The 20997-nt window shown below is 41.5% G+C and overlaps 1 protein-coding gene across 2 annotated transcripts; it reads right to left on the minus strand.

Annotated features, from left to right (window-relative positions):
• tlcd4b (TLC domain containing 4b) lies at nucleotides 1-20761 on the minus strand. 2 transcript variants are annotated; one of them, XM_085270311.1, is made up of 8 exons: nucleotides 20425-20761; nucleotides 19458-19607; nucleotides 16050-16202; nucleotides 12621-12710; nucleotides 6226-6284; nucleotides 2900-2994; nucleotides 2731-2804; nucleotides 1-2624 (listed from the first exon to the last, which is right to left on the minus strand). In XM_085270311.1, the coding sequence occupies exons 3-8, from the start codon at nucleotides 16193-16195 to the stop codon at nucleotides 2276-2278; spliced, it is 813 nt and encodes a 270-aa protein (XP_085126437.1). In that variant the 5' UTR covers nucleotides 16196-16202; nucleotides 19458-19607; nucleotides 20425-20761; the 3' UTR covers nucleotides 1-2275. The 2 variants fall into 2 exon arrangements, with proteins under 2 accessions (XP_085126437.1, XP_085126436.1); XM_085270310.1 differs by lacking the exon at nucleotides 19458-19607 and having other exon boundaries at nucleotides 20425-20758.
• Nucleotides 20762-20997: the final 236 nt, after the last annotated feature.

Raw genomic sequence — 20997 nt, forward strand, 5'->3', positions numbered from 1 at the left:
GGGGGGCTGAGGCTAAAAGAGAAAGGGTTTTATTTAAATGCTATATAATTAATGTTTAGTTTAAGTTGTGCAAGGATGGAAAAATTTATTAAATTAGATTTTCTTGCAGATTTTTAGGGATATGTAGTTACTGTCATTCATTTTTGGATGTGAATGCAGCTCAAGTTTAAATAAAACCCTTTCAAGCGAAGAAAGTACAAACCTGCAACCTGTTATTTCAAGATTTGATAGCAAAAATAAAAAAAAATAAAAAATCCCAAACCTGAAACATCTGCTGTGTTTCTGTCTGTCATGAAATCAGCTGTTAAGAATTTGCTGACAGAAGAACTGATGAATCTGTAAGAACTGAAGTCTGTAAATCTGAGTAATGCCAACTGGCCTATGGAAAGTGTGGTAACATCTTAGCCATACAGTACGCACAACTTACCTACTGTATGCGTATACACTGTACAGACATGCAGGTTGAGGGGAAACAATCAAAAAATACAAGTAGTACATGCTTTGAGTATGCTCTGAGAGGACAACACATTTTGGAAGATACCCAGCCCAGCCCCACCCAACCCCTTTAGCATTAGATTAATGCATTTAATATTTAGATGTTAGTCATCTATTTACCCTATTCACTAAGGCGTCACAGAAATATGTCAATCGTACCATGCTCTATCGTGACGATACATTTTATACAGTAAAGTAAATCATGCAGATTGCCACGGTGCTTTCTGATGTCGCAGACCGGTCCATCGAAATTCATGTTCTTATCTGCCAGACAATTTTTGAAAAAACTAATGTAAATAATAAAATGGCATATTGCTACCATTCCTATTGCTCAGATTCTGCAAAAAGGACAAGCACCACCATGGTGTTTAAAAAAAGGGCACTGAATACAGTGTGTAAGATTGCACGCTATGCAGTGCATGTGCAAACAAGTGGAACAAGTACATGTGGGTGAGTCTGCTTTCCACTATTAGAGTCACTGAAAACAGGGTGGATAAGTGGGGGGGGGGGATCTAACTACAAAAACAAACAAACAAACAAACAAACAAACAAACAATAAACAACACAATTAGAAGCAGTTTAGCAAAGCTGCTCTGCTGCACTGCACTGGCTGGGATAAGCTCTGAAGACAGAGGGAGAAGTCGCTCTGAGCCATTAATGTTGACACAGATGAAGTCTTGAAAGATAAAAACATTTTTTTCCTTTTTTAACAGGGAAAAAAAAATAAACAGCTGATTAATTCATGAGGACGGGATCGACAGACTCTTTTGTAAGGCAGGGGGAGAGGTAGAACGAAAATGCTGGAGCTCAATTGTGGAGCCCTACCCAGTGAGGCAGAGGGTTGCAATGAAAATGATATTCCTTTGATTGCTAATGACAAGTGTTAAATTTAAAAAAAAGAGCCATCATGAAGAATACTGAAAAGGCAAAACTGTCCTGTTAGGAGCGAAAGGTGTAAGAGAGTGAGTCTCTGTCTCTCCTGCATGCATATTCTGTGTTTTACATAGAAACTCCAAATGATAACGAGGCTGGAGGGGCATGGCTGGTGATACAGGTAGGTGCCACTTGTTACGAGGAGGCCACAGCAGGTGATACTGTAGAAGAGGCATTCATGGTGTTTTTTTTCCTGTCTCTTTTTTTGTGAGGTTTGATGAGTTTAAGACAAGAGCCCTATAGATTCACAAACACTGTACGGGTCTGACGGATGAATTAGTCACTCTGCAGGCCACGAGTGTGGAATGATGAAGAAGCCTCGAGTTTGTCAGGAGCAAAAGTGAGTGCGATTGTTTTTTTTGTTGTTTTGGAAGGGGGCTAAGCAGTAATGTAATGGGCGATATACTCCTCTACTGTTATTGCTTTCCTGTTTTTTTCCCTTCCCCTCACGCCCCCTCCCACAGGCACTTCAGAGGATTGGGCTTTGGCTGAAGTTGAGTGTGAGAGCAGGCTGTGGGGGAGATGACAGAGGATTGGTGGTAGTGACAGGAGTAACAGACAGAGTTAAAAGTGTTCTTTTGAGCTCTACCTTGTCGTCTGAAAGCTATCACCCAGCAGGATACTAATCTGTCAGTGAAAAAGGTTGCAAACGCTGGTGCTTGTCCTGTGCCAGGGTGAGAACCTGAGGACTCTTAGCCCAGGCCACTAGCTGACTTCAAGAAGATCAGGGGCTGAGATTGAGGGTGAGAGGGAAGCTGAGGCTTTATTAAAAGAGCAAGGTTCCTGGTTGTCCAGCCTCCCTCCATGCTTATTGTCTGTGTCTACAAATGCTGTGCTCTACACCTCCTCAGTCTGTATGGTTGTTTGTGTGCTTCTTATCTAAGGAAGATGACGCCTCTGCTTCTACCTTGACCTTTCGCCCTCCTCTCCCAGTCAGGACCTTGTAGCAGCCCCGAGTGATTTTGTACATCCAAATAATGTTCAAGACATCCAGGGCAATGCAGGAGGTGATCCATGCCACCTGGGCACCCAAGCCCAGCCGCTCAAACTCCGGAGTGCCAAAAGTGGCGAATACACTGGCCCAGTAGGATGGCATGACTGCAATGCGCACCAGGAAGAACACCACAGCCATAGCAACCCCATTTAATACCACCAACCGGTGTGAGCGTGGGTACTTTAATGACTCGAAGAACCACCTGGAGGAGAAAGAGCCATTAGGAAATGTCAGGGAACAAGATATGTCTGCCATATGGTGTGAAGGGGATCCTGACAAGTACATATTCACAAGTGAGGATGACTCACCTTTGGTTCACAAATGGTGTGGATAGCTCAGAAATGAGACGGAAATTGGCAAAGTAGGGAAGGACACCACGGGTCTGCGAAGAGCAAACAACACAGATGATGAGGAATTTAGGAAGCAGAAGGACACAAAAACAACAAGAATCGGGTTTCAGAAAAATGAGCCACTCACCAAAACATATCCGTAAGCATAGAGCGCCGCCAAGTGGTGGCAAACGAAAAAGCTGTCCCCCATAGTGCTCCAATTACATGCTAGCAGCACCAGGTCTGGAGAGCAGGTGGAGACATTGGTCATTAAGCTAGCAAAACATTACACAGCTGACTTTAGAAGAAAAGAACAGAGCCCAGGCTGAACTGAGTCTAACACGAACACAGAATACTCAGGACTTTGACTCTAAAAATGACTTTGACATAATCAATTCATCAACAGATGCATTAAAACTTGTTACAAAACTTGGAGAGCTGACAATACATTCAAAACTAGAATCAAGTCATAAAACAGCAACTGAAGATAAGGAGAGCAAGAACAAAAGAACAAGGAACACAAATTTGCAGAAGAAACTGAAGGAGACATTTATGGTCCTCCATTTTCAACAGCACTCATGCAGCATTTTCATGGACTTAAGCAAAAAGTCCATGAAATATGTTTTTATTTCTCATTCTTTTGAGAGAACAATCAAATTGGTATACTAGTGGACAATTTCCTTTCCTAGTATTTTCAAAAGTTCAGTCGCTGATAATGAGCTTGCTCTGGACATTTCCCTACCATCACGATGACCAACCCACTCATGTGGCCATTATTTGGCTGCAGATTCCACAGATTCCCCTGCTAATTACCCAATCTCATATTCGACTGATGCCACAGTTTTATCAATCCCTGTAATTATAAAGGCGCAGATGGAAACCATTTATTAGTCATCACAAATTTCTGCAACCAGGCCTAACAGTCTAATTACCGTGCCTGACAAAGCCCAGCCTCCCAAGTCAGCAGTTATTGCTCTTTTGAAACGACTGAACTTTTACTAATGAATCATTTATTATTAATGGTTTATTACCATCTTCTGTACCACTGAGACTTGGCTCAAACTAGAGGACTACTGCCCCCTTGTGGAATTTTGCTGACTAAACAACAAATTCTTGAATGCCCTGAGGCGCTCGGGCTGTGGTGGGGTAATCGCTGCGGTTTACAAGGTCAATTTGAATTGTGTTCCATTTCCTCCCACTTCTTTTCATTCATTCAAATTACTATTGTTCAAAATTGACTGTGAAAATCTAGTTTGCTATATTATTATCTACTGACCTCCTAAATCTGCTACCAACTTCCCTAAATGAGTTCCCCAATCGACCTTCATCTATTGTTAAATTTGACAAGCTCATTTTGGTATGCGACTTTAACTTGCGCATTGATTCCTCTAACTGAATTTTACACAAGGCATTTCATTTAGTGTAACATGTTAATGGTCGCACACAATGGTGGGCACATCCTGGTTGGTTGTTTTACTCTTGGCTCATCTTTAGACTCTCTCTGTATGTCATATTTACTGTTTCACCATAAGTGTAATATTTTTGCCACAGTTTTGCAGCCAGTATCGTTTTCAAAGAGGAGAATCATAAAGCCTAGGATCTTTAATGAGAACACAGTGGCTACATTTTTAACTCTCTTACCAAGTGTCAATTATATTTGTAATAAAGCTGAGATAGAAAAATACAAATCACTGCCTTTTCATGACGGAACCAGTTACTAACCAGTCTACTTCTTTGGCTTAATTAGCATGAAAAACAGTCCAAGGTTCTTGTTTAACACCACGAACAGACTCCTTAATCCTGCTCAGTCTGGTTTTCCTGCCCAGCCCTCGGCTGAATGTGAAAAACATTTTTTTTCCTCTTCTGTTGTCTGTTAAGATCAATTATATCAGGTCACAATTAAACCCTAGTTGCTATCAACCTGCTCAGTTGTGTCATGGAGTTCTGTTATCTAAGTTTTTTCCACGACAGATCTTCGTTATGTTTCCTAAAATGTGGAATTGTATGTAATAGTAGCCTTTGACACCACTGATAATCCCATTCTTATTACAGAACTGGTTTGGTATCTCAGGCCTAGCTCCTAAATGGTCTCATCATACTTATCTGACAGATACTCCAGAATTCATATTAACTGTATGTCCTTATCAGAGCCCCTCATATGAGGGGTTCCACAGAGCTCAATCCTGGGTCCAGTTCTGTTTTCTGTATATATGTTACCCCTGGGTTATCTATTAAATAGCTTCTAACAGGGATTTCCGACCGCTGTTATGCTGATGATACATTTTTCTGTTAAGTCAAACAACCTGAAGAGCCTCTCCTATCTCGGGGAATGCTTCACTGCTGTTATTTGTTGGATGTCTTTAAATTTCTGCCATCTCAATACTGGCAAAACGGAGGTTCTTGTGTTTGGCTCTTACAGCTTCTCTAAGATCAGTCATTACATTGTCCAGCTATCCAGCAATATCAAGTCACCTGTTAAGAACCGTATTTTACCAATATTTGAATTTGTAATCTCATATTCTCAAATTCATTCTTCATTTTTTATTAATGACATATAAAGCCCTACATGGCCGGGTTCTGCCTTTCTAGCAGACCTGCTAAGACCTTAATCGAGCACTCAGCCTGCAATCACTGATCAATGTCTCCTAACTGTTTCACACTTCCACATCTATTTTAAAACCAGAGGCAAAAACTCCTAAACCTTCTTTAGGAAAAGTTTTTCTTCTTCTTCAGCCCATGTTCTTTGTTCTTTGAATGTATGGAAGTATGCGCTTGTATGTTTTAGACATGCGCTTATCTTTTGTGTTATTTTATTTAAACTGAAGCATTTAAAAAAGTGCTATAAAAATAAAGTTACCATTATTATTATTATTAACTTCATAATATTTTTTGTCCTGTTCTGCAGATTCTATGCAAGTTAGAATTTTTATTTATATAGCGCTAAATCACAACAATCGCCTCGAGGCACTTTATATTGTAAAGTAAAGAACCTACAAAATGTCAATGCTGAGCTCTCCAAGGCTGCAGAGGAGAACAAAAACTAACGTTGCAAGTTCACAAATGACCTGGAGTGCACCAACCAGGGAATGAAGGACTCCTGACTATTCTTTCATTTAATGTACAGGGTTTTTGTTTTTTATTAAAAGAAAGTGTAGGTGTGTCTTCCTTTGGTTTGAATTCTGAAGGAAACATTAGAAGTGTTTTAAATTCCAATTCAAGGACACATGATAAGACAAAATAATGACTTTCTTCCAAGTCGGACATGTCAAATATTTTGTCCTTTTTCGATGCTCCTATGCATTCACGTATCACAGGTATCCTTCATAGCATGTAATATACATTTAATTAAAACTATCCGACTCTACAGTAACTTGATTACAATACAAAGCTCTACTTGCACACACACACGAAGGGTAATGGCAGCCACATATGCAAAAAAACGAAATAAAGACAGAAGAAAAAATTAAACCTCACCATATAGGAGGTAACCACAGGTTATGGCTACATTTAGTTTGACGAGACTGGGGTCACCCCTGTGGAAAAGCAAAGGATACAGTGTAAAGGCACAAAGCCATAATGCTCAATCAGTGAGAGACTGAGATTACTGAGATTACCCAAATGCACCACTGAACAACACACGAAATCATTGCTGGCTGTGGATATCTGCCTGTACAACTCCTCCACCTAATGCACAGCACACAGTGCGATAGTTGCACCGTTTTGCACATCCTGTATAGTCAAAATAACTTATAATTAAACTACTTGTATATTAGAGACATTTTAATATTTTGTAACTTTGTAATATATTGTATTATTAAAATGTAGCTCAGTCTGTTACAGTGTCTTGGAGAAACAGTAACCACATAATTTCCTTAGGGATTAATAAAGTTTCTGATCCTGATTTTAAAAAAAGAAAGTAAGAAAAAAAAAAAAACAGGAAGAAGAAGCTTCAGTTTATGAGTTAAATATGTTACGTTGTCTTGCTTCCCTGATCGACAGTCTGCAATACTGCACCTCTTGCATTTCTTAGCAGATTAAAACTGAAAGGTCATTTAAGTTCGACTGTCTAACCTTGATGAATTTGCTGTGATACTGTTGTGTGCGGTATAAAGGCGACTGTCTTGACAAGAGCAATGCTTGTGGTGAATCCATAACATGACAGATAGCTCTGCAGAAAAGATATCCACAATGCTGACACTCCGTGTTCCTCTCCTCCCATTTGACAGTGTTTCTGTTTAATCAGCAATCAGTAGTTCGGGCCATAAACCTGTGACCTGCTGCTCTTACCATTAAAGTGTCCTTGCAAATAACATCGGTTTAAAATAACAATGGAGGTATGTCTGCTTCAATAGAGATCCGATCCTTGTATCAGCCACAAGTATCGCATAGCAAATGACTGGCTGACTGCTTGTGTAACAGGAGCTCGCAGCACAGCGCACATGCTCTACTATACACTGTACCCACACCAACAACATGACCCTGGGCTCACTGCTTTCAAAATGTATTCTTTATCTCCAAGCTTCGACTGCCCCACTTTAAAATAAGTACTTTAACTAAGTGCATTGAACATCTGGAGATATAACCAAGTTACATGTAAGATTTTCTTTTTACCATACCATTTTAATATCTAATGAAATGTATGTGATAGAAACACACAGACACATTGATGTCAGTCCAAAATGAACAGTCAGGTCAAAGAAGAGTATTTGTTTGAGTTTAAGACTTAACTGCTCAAACATCCATCCATCCATCCATTCGCTTCCGCTTATCCTTTTCAGGGTCGCGGGGGGCGCTGGAGCCTATCCCAGCTGTCATAGGGCGAGAGGCGGGGTACACCCTGGACAGGTCGCCAGTCTGTCGCAGGGCTAACACATAGGGACAGACAACCATTCACACTGACATTCACTCGCACATTCACACCTAGTGACAATTTAGATTAATCAATTAACCTATCCCCACAAGCTGCATGTCTTTGGACGGTGGAAGGAAGCCGGAGTACCCGGAGAGAACCCACGCAAACACGGGGAGAACATGCAAACTCCACACAGAAAGACCCCGGCCTGATGGAGGAATTGAACTCAGGACCTTCTTGCTGTGCGGCAACAGTGCTAACCACCGTGCCACCGTGCTGCCTACTGCTCAAACATTTGTATTTATTTGAAAAGACGACAAAAAAAAAAAAAAAACATTGTCGTTTTACTAATCTAACATTTCCCCAACATTATTGTTTCCATGAGTATACGTGTATGAATGTAACAAACATGGCCTCGGCCTGTTTTGTTGGAAAGTGTTCATCACACTCTGACAGAAATGCAACGTGCAAACATCAGGTTGGCTAATGCCCATCATGCCTGATAATGTGATTGTCAGGGAGCCTGAAAATCCACATACTTCTTGGTAATCTCATCCGTGTGACTCAACTTTGATTAATCAGATCTACAGTATATTCACGTTGTCTCTTCATGAATGGTTGACTGACTGGAATTTGGCCCAGAAAGATACGTAGAATGTTAAACAGGAAGTACTACAATAGCGCCAACTCAACAGGCATTATACAAAAGACACTCAAAGCCAAATGATATGCTGTTAAGGGGCAAGTAGAAGTCATTTAAGAGCACCAGATGCACTTAGCAGTTTGCTAGGCTTTTTCCATGGGGCTACAGATACGTAGTAATCAGAATGAACCTTGAGCTTATATGTGGTTCAAAGAAAAGCGCAAAGGAAACTTAAATAAACTCTCTATATTCTTACTGAACGCAACTTCGAGAAAAAACCTAACTCTCTCAGAGTTTGTCTTTGCTCAGCAGAACATCCTCACTGGCACATCAAAGTATAGAATTACCTGTAGCGTCTGTACTGTACTCTGTATCATTTATCTCTGTGACAGCTGCATACCCTTGACTGCCGCTCTTCTAAATCATTGACTGTTCCGCTTTTTAACTCTGACAACTTTCGTCTCAGATGGCCAAAAATCACACAGACTTAAGTGGGGGAAGTGTGGTGGTGCTTGGGCTATGAGTTATGTTCACCAGCAGCTGATCTGGAGCTGTGGTGACAAATGACAGCATGGGAATAGAAGGGTCTGACTTTCAGTGGATCTTAGACTTTTTGTTAGTCTTAGTCTGCAACCCTTCATTAAGTCATTCCAGAGTTATCAACAACTTAGATCTACAGATAAATCACGAACTAGCTGGCTGTGTTTCAACAGGTTACGGTTTAGATTCAGGGAAGCAGGTTTTAAAAGTTTTGACGTTCAAGAATGGGGAAACGGATAGCAGCACATTGGTGAAACTATGATGTATGAAAGCGCTTTTCATTTCCACCTGATGAGATGGATACTGGAAGTCCCATTCAATGTCAATTTTTGATTTAAATATTAATTCCAGTAAGATCAAAAGAAAGAAATATAATTCATTGGTTGATGATTCTCAAGGACGTTTATTCAACCTGTGACAACCAGGAGGCAAACAAACTCAACTCCAGGTCTCTTATAATGAATGAATGATAATGTTGGTAACACTGACATCTTATATGAATCTGATTAGCTTTCTACTTGCTTGCTCTATCGATAGTTTGACTCTTCATTCAGATATTTGCATTTAGTGTTGTGCATGCAGACCCTTAAGGGAAATCTAAGGAATAAAGCATTTTAACTGCAACAATAAAACACATTTGAATGAAGTTTGGAGAAAGAAAAATGCACAAATTTACCAAAACCATAGAAAAGAAAGGAATGCTGGGATACAGGTGGATGACAAAAACAGTTGATGGACCTCTCTTTTCATCACCTCTATTGATTCTTAACAGCAACAGCATCCTTTAGCTGCAGGGTTGCATTTCTTTGAATAAAACTTGCAAACAAATGGGGCCGGATGCTGATGATGACATGCTGACCCTCCTCAGGAAAGACACTGGTGTTATAAATTAGGTTTTGGGGCCTTGCTAGGTAAGGTGAATTGAGGTTTACCTCTGGATTTTCAGTGTTACAAATGCAGTTCTCATCTTATCTGCTTAAATCGCTGTGGTAACTTCTGTGGCAAACCTAACCTGTTTCCAAAAAGGTTGTGCATGAGATAAGACATCAACATGCACATAACAATTACCTACTGACCAATCAGTTCACCGTTAAATGACATAATCATTCCTGCAAGGTCACATGAGGGATTTGAGTTATTAGCCAGCACCTAAACCCTCTGTCTTCTCAATACAGGGACCTTTCTTTGCTGCTTCTAAAATAAGCAAGTCAGCCTGTTTAACAGTCTAAATTCTGTTTGTTTTTTTGTTTTATTTATTTAAGGGTGTTTACTTGTGTAAACAACATTGGGACAGCAGCTGAAAGAAGGCTAAAACCTATTTGAATACCATGAGAATACATTGAAGCAAAACATTAGTTTAATGGAACACCCTTTTCTAATCCTGTATCTTAATAATGGAGCAGTGATACAAATAAGATTGCATTTACAGCCACTAATGCCTTTCCAGACTTCCCGATGGCCTAAAGTGCTTTAAACTGTATGTATGAAAGAATGAATGAATATAGCAGATTTTTATAGCAGAAGATACACACTCACACTCTGATGCTTTGGCTGCAAAAACTGTGTTGCTGCGGAGCATGTATTATGTGATTAACCTCTTTGCAGTTTTCTAATATTATAGCTTGGTTGTTGTTTGTACAATATGCCAGTCTGCTGCCTGCCAGTAGACCTGCCCATATGCTGCCAACACCACCTCTTTTACAGCGCTGTGAATAAACTGGTTTGATTTATCAAGCCAATAACTATTAGTGCCTGAGTTTTCTAAATCTCACCAGAAAGACTTGCTGAACTAAACATCCTGGAAAAGCAACACGAGAACAAAGAGTCATGGTAAAAAGAAAGCACACCCTTCAACCACAATGTGAGAGACTGATACAATCCTAATGCCTTAAGTTATTGGTGCTAAGGGTGGTTCTACAAGTTGGTGACTCATAGGGAGTACTTATTTTCTTACACACTGCATCTGCATTTTAGCTTAGTTTTGTTAAACAAACAATGAGACAATCTGTCTGTCTGACTTTATACTCTCCTAATCTGAAGACTTATAGGACTAGATATTATTTTTTATTTATTAAATGAGATTTGACAAAATGCACTTTCACCTTATCTTGTTTTTTTTTGTTGCTTATTTTCCTTTAGTGTCAAAAATATATCTCAGGTTGTCCTAAATTTTAAACAAACTGAAATGCGGTCCTCCATTCTCCTCAGACTGTCATGCACATGTTAAGTTCAAGTCCAGATAAGCCAATCAAGAAATGCAGCAGGGGCGAGGCCGGCAGACACGGCGCTTGTTAACCGAAAGGATTATGATAACAGCCGAAGCTGTGCTGACAGTCGGAGTGACAACCTGAAAGAGCCTGAGCAGCAGCTGCAAACAAAGCAGGCTTCTAACAGTTTGGCTCTGACCGCTGCGCCACCATTTAGCACAGCGCCGAGAGAACAATGCTGCTGTGTGACAGGCCTTAATGATGCTGTAGCGCAATCAGATTGACTGGAGAATTAAGGCTTGCTCCACTCCGGTGTTGAAATGAGATGAGCTTTAAAAAGGCATTAGGATACTTCTGGGAATTGGCTAGGTGCCGGTGGGTGACGGGAATAAGCTTAAGAAATTCAACAATAGCAGTGAAGAAATAAAGTTGGAACAAAGAAACCATTTCAGCAGAGAAATGACTGTCACCTTTTGCTCAAGGGGGGTGTCTCAGAGAAGTGATAGAAGAAAAATCCTGCCTGCAACCCCCCAAAAATGCTGGTAAGGTATTAAGCACTTGAACACTGAGCAGATGAAGACTAGCAGCAGGAGGAGGGAGGGAGAGCTCATCCCTCCTGCCCGTGCCCCTACCCACCGCTGTTTTCTCCCCTTTTTCTTTGCTCCATCAGCGATGCTAGCCAGAGAAACAGAATAAAAGAGCATTGCATTGATATGGCAGCTAGACATGTGTAATCGGCAACCCAAGGCAGGGGGAGGATCGTGAGGGCTGGTGGTGCGAGGGAAAGGGAGAGTGGGTTTTGTTTTGTTGTTTTTTTTGTTTTTTCTTTGGGGGGGGGGGGGGGGGGGTTAGCTGCTGCTGTTTGCTATAAAAAGGCATCTTGTTGGTGGGATTTCTAGTCTGCTGGACAGACAGAGAGGAAGTGAAACAGAAGGTAAGGAAAAAGAGGAGAGAGGGGAAGGAAGTGGTGTTGTAAGTGAGAGAAATGAGAGAGCAAAAGCTGAGGAGAGATGTGTTCAAAAGACTGATTGAGATATTAGAAAGGAGAAAGAAATGGGGGGAGAGAGAGCGGGAGAGTGAGCGAGAGATTGCCATTTCTCTTTTTCAGGACTCACTGATCCAAATAACAGACTCAGCACTGGTGGGGAGAGTGAAGGCAGAGAAGACAGCGAAGACAAAAATCAAAGTCTAAATCCTCCAAATCAACAACTCTCTGGAGACTCCACTGACACGTTAGATCCATCCTCTCGCCTTCCCTCTTTCGTTCTCATGAAGGCAGTGCCATCTCTGTCGCGCCAAAAGGTGTTAACTACCAATCCCGACGATTTTTCACCACCCCCCCACCTCCCTCTTCATCCCTTCATCAGTTTCCACCCTTCCCTGTGTGAGAAAGTTCCGGCTGCCAGTCTGAAAAGGCAGATGTGGGAACACAGGTTTCTCCCAAAAGCACCCACGGCTTTAACAGTACTTCAGTATTTTTTGTTTATATGGTTGCACAGTATGTGGACAGCATATGGCTGCATGCTGCAAATCTTGTCTTACTTCGTGCACGTGACATGATATTCATGGATGCTTTTGGTTTTTGTTTTTTTTTAATGCATGAGTGTCTCCTTTCTGTTCCTCTTACCAGACAGGGTTGGCGTTGACTGCGTCATCGTACCACAGGATGTACAAACAGAACAAGCCCACAATCAACGCGTGCACTGTGGACACTAACCTGGGAGACACACACACGCACACATATTACAAGAGCAAATTAGTGAACATGACAACAGATTAATAGGTTTACAGTCAGGAACAATCATCAGTCTTTTTTACACATCTGTTCATACATGCATAGTGTACAGGTTTACCAAGCTATGGGCTGAAAGAGCTAAAAAAGTGGAGCTAGCTCCAAAAGTGAGTCAATCCCGATTACAGGTGGCAATCACCAGACACTCCATGATATGGTATAAACACATGACATTTTGAACTCCGTTGAGAATTACAATAACTTATATTGTGATTTATCCCCTTTTTTTAAACTGCAAATTATGTTCTCAAAGTTTAACTTTGTCAGTATCTGTTACATTAATAAGATAAAGTTCTCTCACTTCAGTTATTTTTTGCTGAAAGATGAGATTATCAAACATATCAACACTATCACTAAAATCAGCCATCAGTCTGATAGTGAATGGGGTCAAGTTGGCAATTACATGCAATCTGTTTCTGATAATACAGCTAATCATCAAATTCACGTATCTGTTTCTGTCTACATAGGCAGAAATTCATATTTCACCATTACATTTGCACTCGGCAACCTTCCTGTTTTATAGGAATACAACCAGCTGGCAGCCAGTTGAGCAGAGTCACCTAATTCAATTCAGTTTTATTACATTACACAACAACAGTCGCTGTTGTTGTGTAACAGTTATATTATATATAACACGTTATATATATATATATATATATATATATATATTTAACACTGACATTGTTGGATTATCGTCTGCTGTGCATACAGCTCAAAAAAACAAATAAAACAAATAAAAGTAAAATCTGCTTTTTCATTGGTCTGTTACTTAGGACCAATCAGGAGATATCTGTGGGTAGCATTGCATATAGTTTACGGACTCTTGGATTTCCAATATCTGGTCCCAATATGATCATTTTTGAAAAACAAAACAAAAAACAAAACAGCATTTTAGTTTCCCAAATTTAACACTTGGCTTCAAAATGCAGAGACTAGAACCTACTGGGTGAGTTCATGATGACTAAGCCCAAGTTTTATGTTTAGTCTATGATAGCTGCATTTATTTTATGCACTGTGTTCAAGTAAGTTACTTTCTTTGACCTTTGGAGTTATGTGGGCCACTGAAGAGATACTCCAGAGGTCCAGTGGGTCTTATCTCTTCTCTACCACAATCACAATTCCTCCAGTGTCACCATGCAGCCTCTATCCACAGACTGCAGCTGCCAGCCTGAGCCTTGGCCAAAACTGGCTCGATGGCAGGCTGCTGTACAAGCCCAGTCTTAAAAGTATGACTAGCCACTGAGTTATTTTCTGTTACAGAAAGTTCTGGATGCAGTTACTCTATTTGAGGACGTGCAATAATAAATAAGAGGATGAGGAAAAACAGAAAAGACATGAAATAAAAGTACAGGACACACTTTTTTGCTCACAACCATACTGCTTTTCCTTAGAAGTGCTTCCTCCCTTCTCTCCCTGCACTTAAGTTGTGGTTACATAAACAGCACACTGACACACTGAGAGCTGGCTGTTACACAACAGCAGACCACTCTAGAGTGGGCCATCAGCGCTTTGCCTTTGACTTGTCTTGGATTCCTTGGTCAGTGCACTCCATTCTTTCAATTAGGTAGAAGCAGGCTAATGTAAACCACAGCTGCATGAAGAAAGTGTAATCTCTGAGCAGTACATTACAGAAAACAGATGGAGGAAGAAAATAAAAACAGTGAAAGATGTTACGCAACTACAAAACATTGCCCCCTGAACCTCACCCCTGAGGTTTAAGTTTGAAACTTTAAACCACTCTGTGCTCCACCAGCCGTTCATATCACAGCTGTAGTTGTGCAGAACAATGAGCTGGCCTGAGGCACATCGAGGTTCATCTCAACAGAACCGCACAGAGGTTAGCTCGGTCAAGGCTTTATAACATTTTGCAGCTACAGATTTTTTTTTTTTTTTTGAGGAAGTGCATCTCACTTGTACAATTTTATGACAAAAAAATAAAAATAATATCATTACTTTATATTTTGCTATGAATAAGGGGAGTGTGTGTTACAATTTATTGAAATATGCACAAACATGCATGGAAATACAATATACAAGCTAAAAAAATGGTAGAAAAAGACTAACAAGCTTAAAAGTCAATATTTGGTTTGACCACCTTTATTTTTCAGCACAGCCTGAAGTCCTTGGAAAGCAGTCATGTAATTTCTTTAAATAGTCTTCAGGAATGGTTCTCCAGGCTTCTTAAAAGACATTCAAAGCTCTTCTTTGGATGTTGGCTGCCTTTTCTTCAGTTTTCTTTCAAGATGATCCCACCATGCTTCAATAATGTTAAAAACCGGGTTCTGGGGGGCCAATCCATGCCTGACTGATGTGTGTTTTTTCGGGCCCGATATGCATTTTCTGTATTGGCACTGTGTTTGGGATCATTTTCATGTTGAAAAATGAAGCTGTTCCCAATCAGAAGCTTTTCAGATGATACTGCATGGTGGATCAAAATCTGATACTGTGTTTCTTCAGTTATAAATCAGTTTTCACTGGCTGATTGCAGCCACAACCATGACAGCGCCTCCACCGTGTTTTACAGATAGCTGTGGACTCTTAAGCCCCTTTTCCATTAGTACCTACTCGGGTCGATTCGCCATGGAACAACATGACCTTTTTTGATGCTTGAATGATTCACAGGTCAGTGTTAAGCAGCTCAAAAAACCCCCAAGAACCATTCCTCTGAAAATGGTGAAAAAGCAACAAATGTCCTAAAAAACATTTGTGAGACCTTCAGAAAGCCTGGAGAGGTATTTCTCAAGACTACTTTTAAAAATTAGGAGATCTGGCTTCTTCAAAATATTAAGAAATGGGAGAGGAGGGACTGTTGTACAGTATATTTCAACATTTATTATCCTAATCGATCATTCTTAATGTTTTATCACCTCCTAAAAGGGGGGAAAAAAATGAAAGAAATCCCCGGCTATACCCCATTTTCCACCAACCAAGTACTGATGCTCAGTCCAGAATCAATTCCATGCTTTTCTACCAAAAAAATAAATAAATAATTAACTCACATTCACTGAAAATTACAGTCCCAAATGATGAAATTACTGTCTTCACTGCAAAAAATTCACCAATGATCGTCCACCATAATTTTCTTCCCACAGGCATTACATCCAATTCTGCTGGTAATGCAACATAATCGGTTCCCTTTCCTCTTAAAATGTGCCGGCATTACTACCAGCAATGGCACTATAGCACAGCGCTGCTGTAAAAAAACAAGGTAGCTCAGGTGGAAAGAAAAGGCCTGTTGACGAGCAGCGTTTTCCTGTGACGTACCTGGAGTTCCATTCAGTGAGCTTGGTGGGAGGCAGCCGTCCATAACCTGGGGTAATGGCGGAGGAGAGCGGCGGGCTGGCCACTGAGAAGAGAAGCTGGAAACCCACAAAGCTACCAGCTACCACGGTCAACTCTCTCGTCTCCATCACTCACCTAAACACAATGGGGAGCAGAGGAGGGGGGGAGGGGGGGGGGATGCACAGAGAGTGATACACATGGACAGGTTCAATCGATGTCTGTCAGTCATTCTGGGCAGTGCCAGAAGAGAAACTGAGGTGGCATTGAGAGCGGAGGGAAACTGTGGTTCAGCCGGCGCACAAAGAAGAGGAGGAAAGGGAAAGAGACAGAGGGAAGAAATATAAGCTGAAGACATGAGCCGTCTAATGCAAGTGACATGAGCGCTTTAGCCAAGAAGGGCACGGTGGGAAAAGGTGGGGTAAAAAGCTTTTATGGATAACAGAGTGGCAGAAACAGAAAAGAAGTTACTGGGTGTGAATACGTGATGCTAAGCATTTAGAACTGAAAAAAGGCTCTGTGTTATTATGCACATTTTGCAAGGGGATTACAGAGAGTTGTTTAGGACACACCAAAAAAAATCCCTGAGAAGAAAACAAAGCCTGAGCGAAAGAGGATTTTCAAGATGAAGCAACAAGTTCAGCTCATGGGATTGCATAAAGAATTTCAGGCGGTATTTTACTTAAAACAATGCTTGTTGTTACAGCTTTGTTTAGGCTTAAACCCCTTTTTTTTAAACTCAATCTTTGCCATTCTGCCTCGCTTCCATGTTGCTGACACTTTATCTTAAAATGATAAGGCAAATTTGAACTAAAAGGAAACCGTTCCAGGGAATGCTAAGCAAACTACCGATTGTAAACATACACTGTGAACAGTCTATATTTGAGTAGCTTATGAGATTTATTTACTTTGACTCACGTCATCGCACCAGAAACCAGTCTTTTCAAACCGCAGGTAATCAGCGAGGGAACGGTGCCACGCTCACTAAAACCACTGAATCAGAGACTTTTTTTTAATGAGTCCTTGAGTAGTTATAGATTTTCATCAGTTCATACAAGCTCAGACAGTAGTCCTATTGGTTGTTACGTTAAACAAGAACAAGAAGTTCAGACATTTTTCTGAGAACTTCCCTAAGTTGAAAAAACAGATAGCATTTAAAGAAGTTCCACTTCTCTAAGAGGACTTTGCACTACAAGTCTCGACACTTATCAGCTTGTGAGTGTTGCCGTTCCTGTTATTTGTTTCCTGCAAGCAAAAATTACTTGCATTTCTCAGCTTCCCCCCTTCAACAGATCACAACCACAATTACAGCCAAATTGTCCATGTTTAAAACAAACAATTTTAAAAAAGGAGGTCAAAAAAGACCCAAAGTTCACAGGGAACAGAGGGTACTGAAGTGCATTCACATAATGACCTGTTATCAGTTATCACCACATCCTGTGTCAGCACTGATCTGGACTCTGTCCTGATAAAACCCCGTTTCCCAAAAAACTGTGACGCTGAGTAAAAAGTAGAGAAGTTTAAATTCTTAGAGTTAACATTGTTTATATTTGGAATTATTTAATGTTATATTTGACTTTAAAATTGCAACAAACACGTAATATCTAATGTTAAAACTGATCAAATGTACTTAAAAAAATAAAAATATGAGATAGCGGTTCTTTCATGAACATTGGGATATTTGCCAGCAAAAAAAATGTAAAGAAGACTTGGTGAAAAATCTCACTGCTAATTAGTCTAACTAGTAAGATAGCTGAGCTTAAAAAGAGCATCCCAAATGGACTGAGTTTTTCAGAAGACCGGAAAAGCGTCACTACTCTGGGAAGGCCTTTGCGGTTAATCAGTTCAAGGATTTAAGGCCCTGCCCACATGTACACAAGTAAGTCTTTTGGTAAACATAGCCCTTTCTATGTATTTTTGCCATTTCTTTACACATAAACAGTGTTTTATGTGACTGATCTTTAAAACAAAAATCCTTCCAATGTAAGGATTTTAAGAAACTCGGTTTCTCCATATACACCTGGACAAGGCAAACAGATTTGGTCTTGTAAATCCAAAGGTGTATATCATGTGCATGTGGACACAGCCCAACCCCAACTGGAGGATTTGATCATTTACTGCGCAATATTACTAAAAGATTAACATAAGCCTGTGAAGTCAAGGGACAAGCCTGAAAAGCAGCACTAAATGGCTGTAATGCAGGACTGAATGGCTCACTATGTGGGCTCAGAAACAGTCTGAAAACCTGTGTCAGTGGACACAGCTCAGCACCACATCCACACACGTAAGTTAAAACTCGAACGAGATCCAGAAGCGTTGCTGCCTCCTCTGGGCCAAGCCTCATTGAGGATCGAGTGAAGCAAAGTGGAAACTCTTGAATTCATTAGGAAATTCTGGACACAGAATCCTCATGGCTACAGAGGAGAGGAACTGTGCAGCTTGTTATTAGCACAAAGTTTAAAACCCACTAAGTGTGGATTAGTGGAAATACTTATTTATTTGTAGCATCATACACTGCTATTAAGTCTCTGTCAGGGAAAGCCTTGCTTGTTTCAGCAAGGATACGCACACACTCCTACAGGTGCTTAACTGCCTGCAGTCAATTCATTCAGATTATTCTGCAACAATAAAATAAAAATAAGGAAGCCCATAGAGTGGCTAAAATCCTATATCAAACTACGAAGCGGAAACCTTTCACTTTTCAAACTACAGCAACTGGCCTCCTCAACAAGAGAAGCGGGGTTGCAACACAGTGGGAAACATGGCATGCATTTACTGTCTTTTTACCATTCTCAATTAGAAATATATAAATGGATGAACGAATGTTATGCAAGCCACGTGATTCCACTTTTGACTGGCAGACACAGCAGTTGCTGTACAGTTTGTGAAATCATGCTGTTTACAAAGCAACCTAAGCAGTTTGACCCATATTACTAAGTGTGTATCCAACATTTTTCATCTACATTAAAATGTCCAGTGCTGTGCATATACACCGCTGTGTGAAAGCCAAGGAAGAACAACCTGCTGAAAAAACCCAAAGCACCTCAAGCCAAAGTGCCACGAGCAACACTGCATCAATTCAGTGTCGACCATGATTACAGCGCTGGAGTAATCTTCTGCACAAACTCCCATCGGTAGGACAAACTTCACTCTGCAGTAAATAAACACATTTACCAAGAATCAAAGCCGCTGCAAGAAGTGCAACTCCACTCCAGCTTTCCAAAGCCCCATTCTCTCAAATCTGGCATGTTCAGCAGGGAAGCTGAGGCAGGCCATTCTTCTCTCTTTTTTTGGGGGGTGGGCTCTTATTGTCCCCAGAAGCAGCTACGCACATTCCCGGGCAACCCTGATCATATGCAGCATGTGCCTGAATAATTCATTGGCATTCTTCACCTGGCAGGCTGGTTCATAGCGCCCCATGGGAAGGAGCAGCTCACGGAGCCTCCTCACTGCGGCTGACAGGTCGGACGGGAGAAGTGCTCTGCCATCCTCGTCCGACCTTGGTCCGCTGGACTATCCTGCTGCTGTCAGCAAACCGTGACCCTGTGACATATCGACCAAATATAAATAATAGGGCTTCAACTCTTCCCCCACCCCCGTCCTTTTTGATTTGGAAATCTAAACCGGCCCCCCCAGTCTACCGCATTGCTACAGCAGAGGGATGGGTCTGGCTCGCTCCGAGTTGGAGGATCAGTCTTCGGCCAACCTTCATCACACCAAACCCCGCAAGCAAGCAAGCATGCAGGATCATGACACGAATACTGATACATGACTGGTGGCTACTGCCGTTTGAAGCTGGAAGAAATGCCCAGATTTAGCAAACCCTCTCTTCTTTGATTTGGACTATTGTGCAGCCCGCACCACCTCATCGGCGACTGGCGGGTTCGGCTTACAGTAAAAATGGATCTATGTAACAGCAATAACCCCCATAAATAAATCCACTATGTTTGGCGGGGGTTGTAGTTGCAAATGCATCGTAAAAGCACTGCAGACGGCTGAAGAGAATGGCAAAAAAAATGTGTCGAAAAATAGGAATCTCATTGACAATGGGGGAGAGAAACACAGCTTATTAAACAACACAAAGACAGGAGGTTTTGAGCGGATTGTAACAAGCCGCCAAAGCGCAGCGGACTGATTTCAGGAGAGCAAAGTTGCTCCAGAAGAAAGCTCAAACTGTGTGGACTGCTACGTGTCCTGTTGTTTCTGCCGCCACGGCAGGAGGAGAGAGGGACACGGGAGCTGTTGCAGTCCTAAGGTATGTGCGGGGGAGAACTGCCTAAACTGAGTAAAATAAAGACGGCAAGGCTTTTAGTCTGCGCTGTGTCTGATGTGGTGGAAGGAGATGGGTGAGCTCTCGTACCTGCTATCCGTCGCATGCGTCTGTGTAGGCGGATGAGCTCCCGGTTCGCCCCGTGTCTTCTCCACTTTCTTCCAACTTGACGTTAGCTAGCAAGTCTGCTAATCGGAGGCAGCCCGCAGGCTTTCCCCGTGCGAGCTCAGGGAAGAAGAAAAACAACCTCCGCTGCTACAGCACAACGTGGCAGAACAACCATTACAGCCCGGAGAAGAGAGGCTTTCCCCGATTCCCCGCTGTCATGAGTCTACTTGAAAAGTTTTTTGTTTTTTTTACTCGTTTTTATTTTGGCGTTGACAGCAAGGACCCAGTGGTGACGTCGGTACGTACCCGCCCACGCGTGCACACGCCCCCCACCGCCGCACACCCCTTCACCAGACAAGAGTCTACGCTACAGTCTGTGGGTTACACCCACCAGGAACAAAAGCCACTGTATATTATGATTGATGATGATCCGCTGCAGCACAGGTAGTGGAGACGTACAGTCTGCAAGTCATGCTGCTCTGCTGGCCGATGGACTAACGACTTGCAAGAAGATATCTCACACGCACAGAGTGGACTGAGATATGCTCAAGGGGC

This window comes from Mchenga conophoros, linkage group LG4, assembly GCF_057382185.1.
Source record: "Mchenga conophoros isolate Kocher_MC1m ecotype Shallow Benthic linkage group LG4, M_conophoros_male_GT1.1, whole genome shotgun sequence".
Taxonomy (NCBI): Eukaryota; Metazoa; Chordata; class Actinopteri; order Cichliformes; family Cichlidae; genus Mchenga; species Mchenga conophoros.

Excerpts from the sequence above, each read along its gene's own strand:
- tlcd4b (XM_085270311.1), bottom strand. The coding sequence starts at position 16,195 with ATGGAGACGAGAGAGTTGACCGTGGTAGCTGGTAGCTTTGTGGGTTTC. Across the intron at positions 6,285-12,620 it reads GTCAACGCCAACCCTGTCTG|GGGTGACCCCAGTCTCGTCA; the intron begins GTAAGAGGAACA and ends GCTTTTCCACAG. Across the intron at positions 2,805-2,899 it reads ATGCTTACGGATATGTTTTG|ACCCGTGGTGTCCTTCCCTA; the intron begins GTGAGTGGCTCA and ends TGCTCTTCGCAG.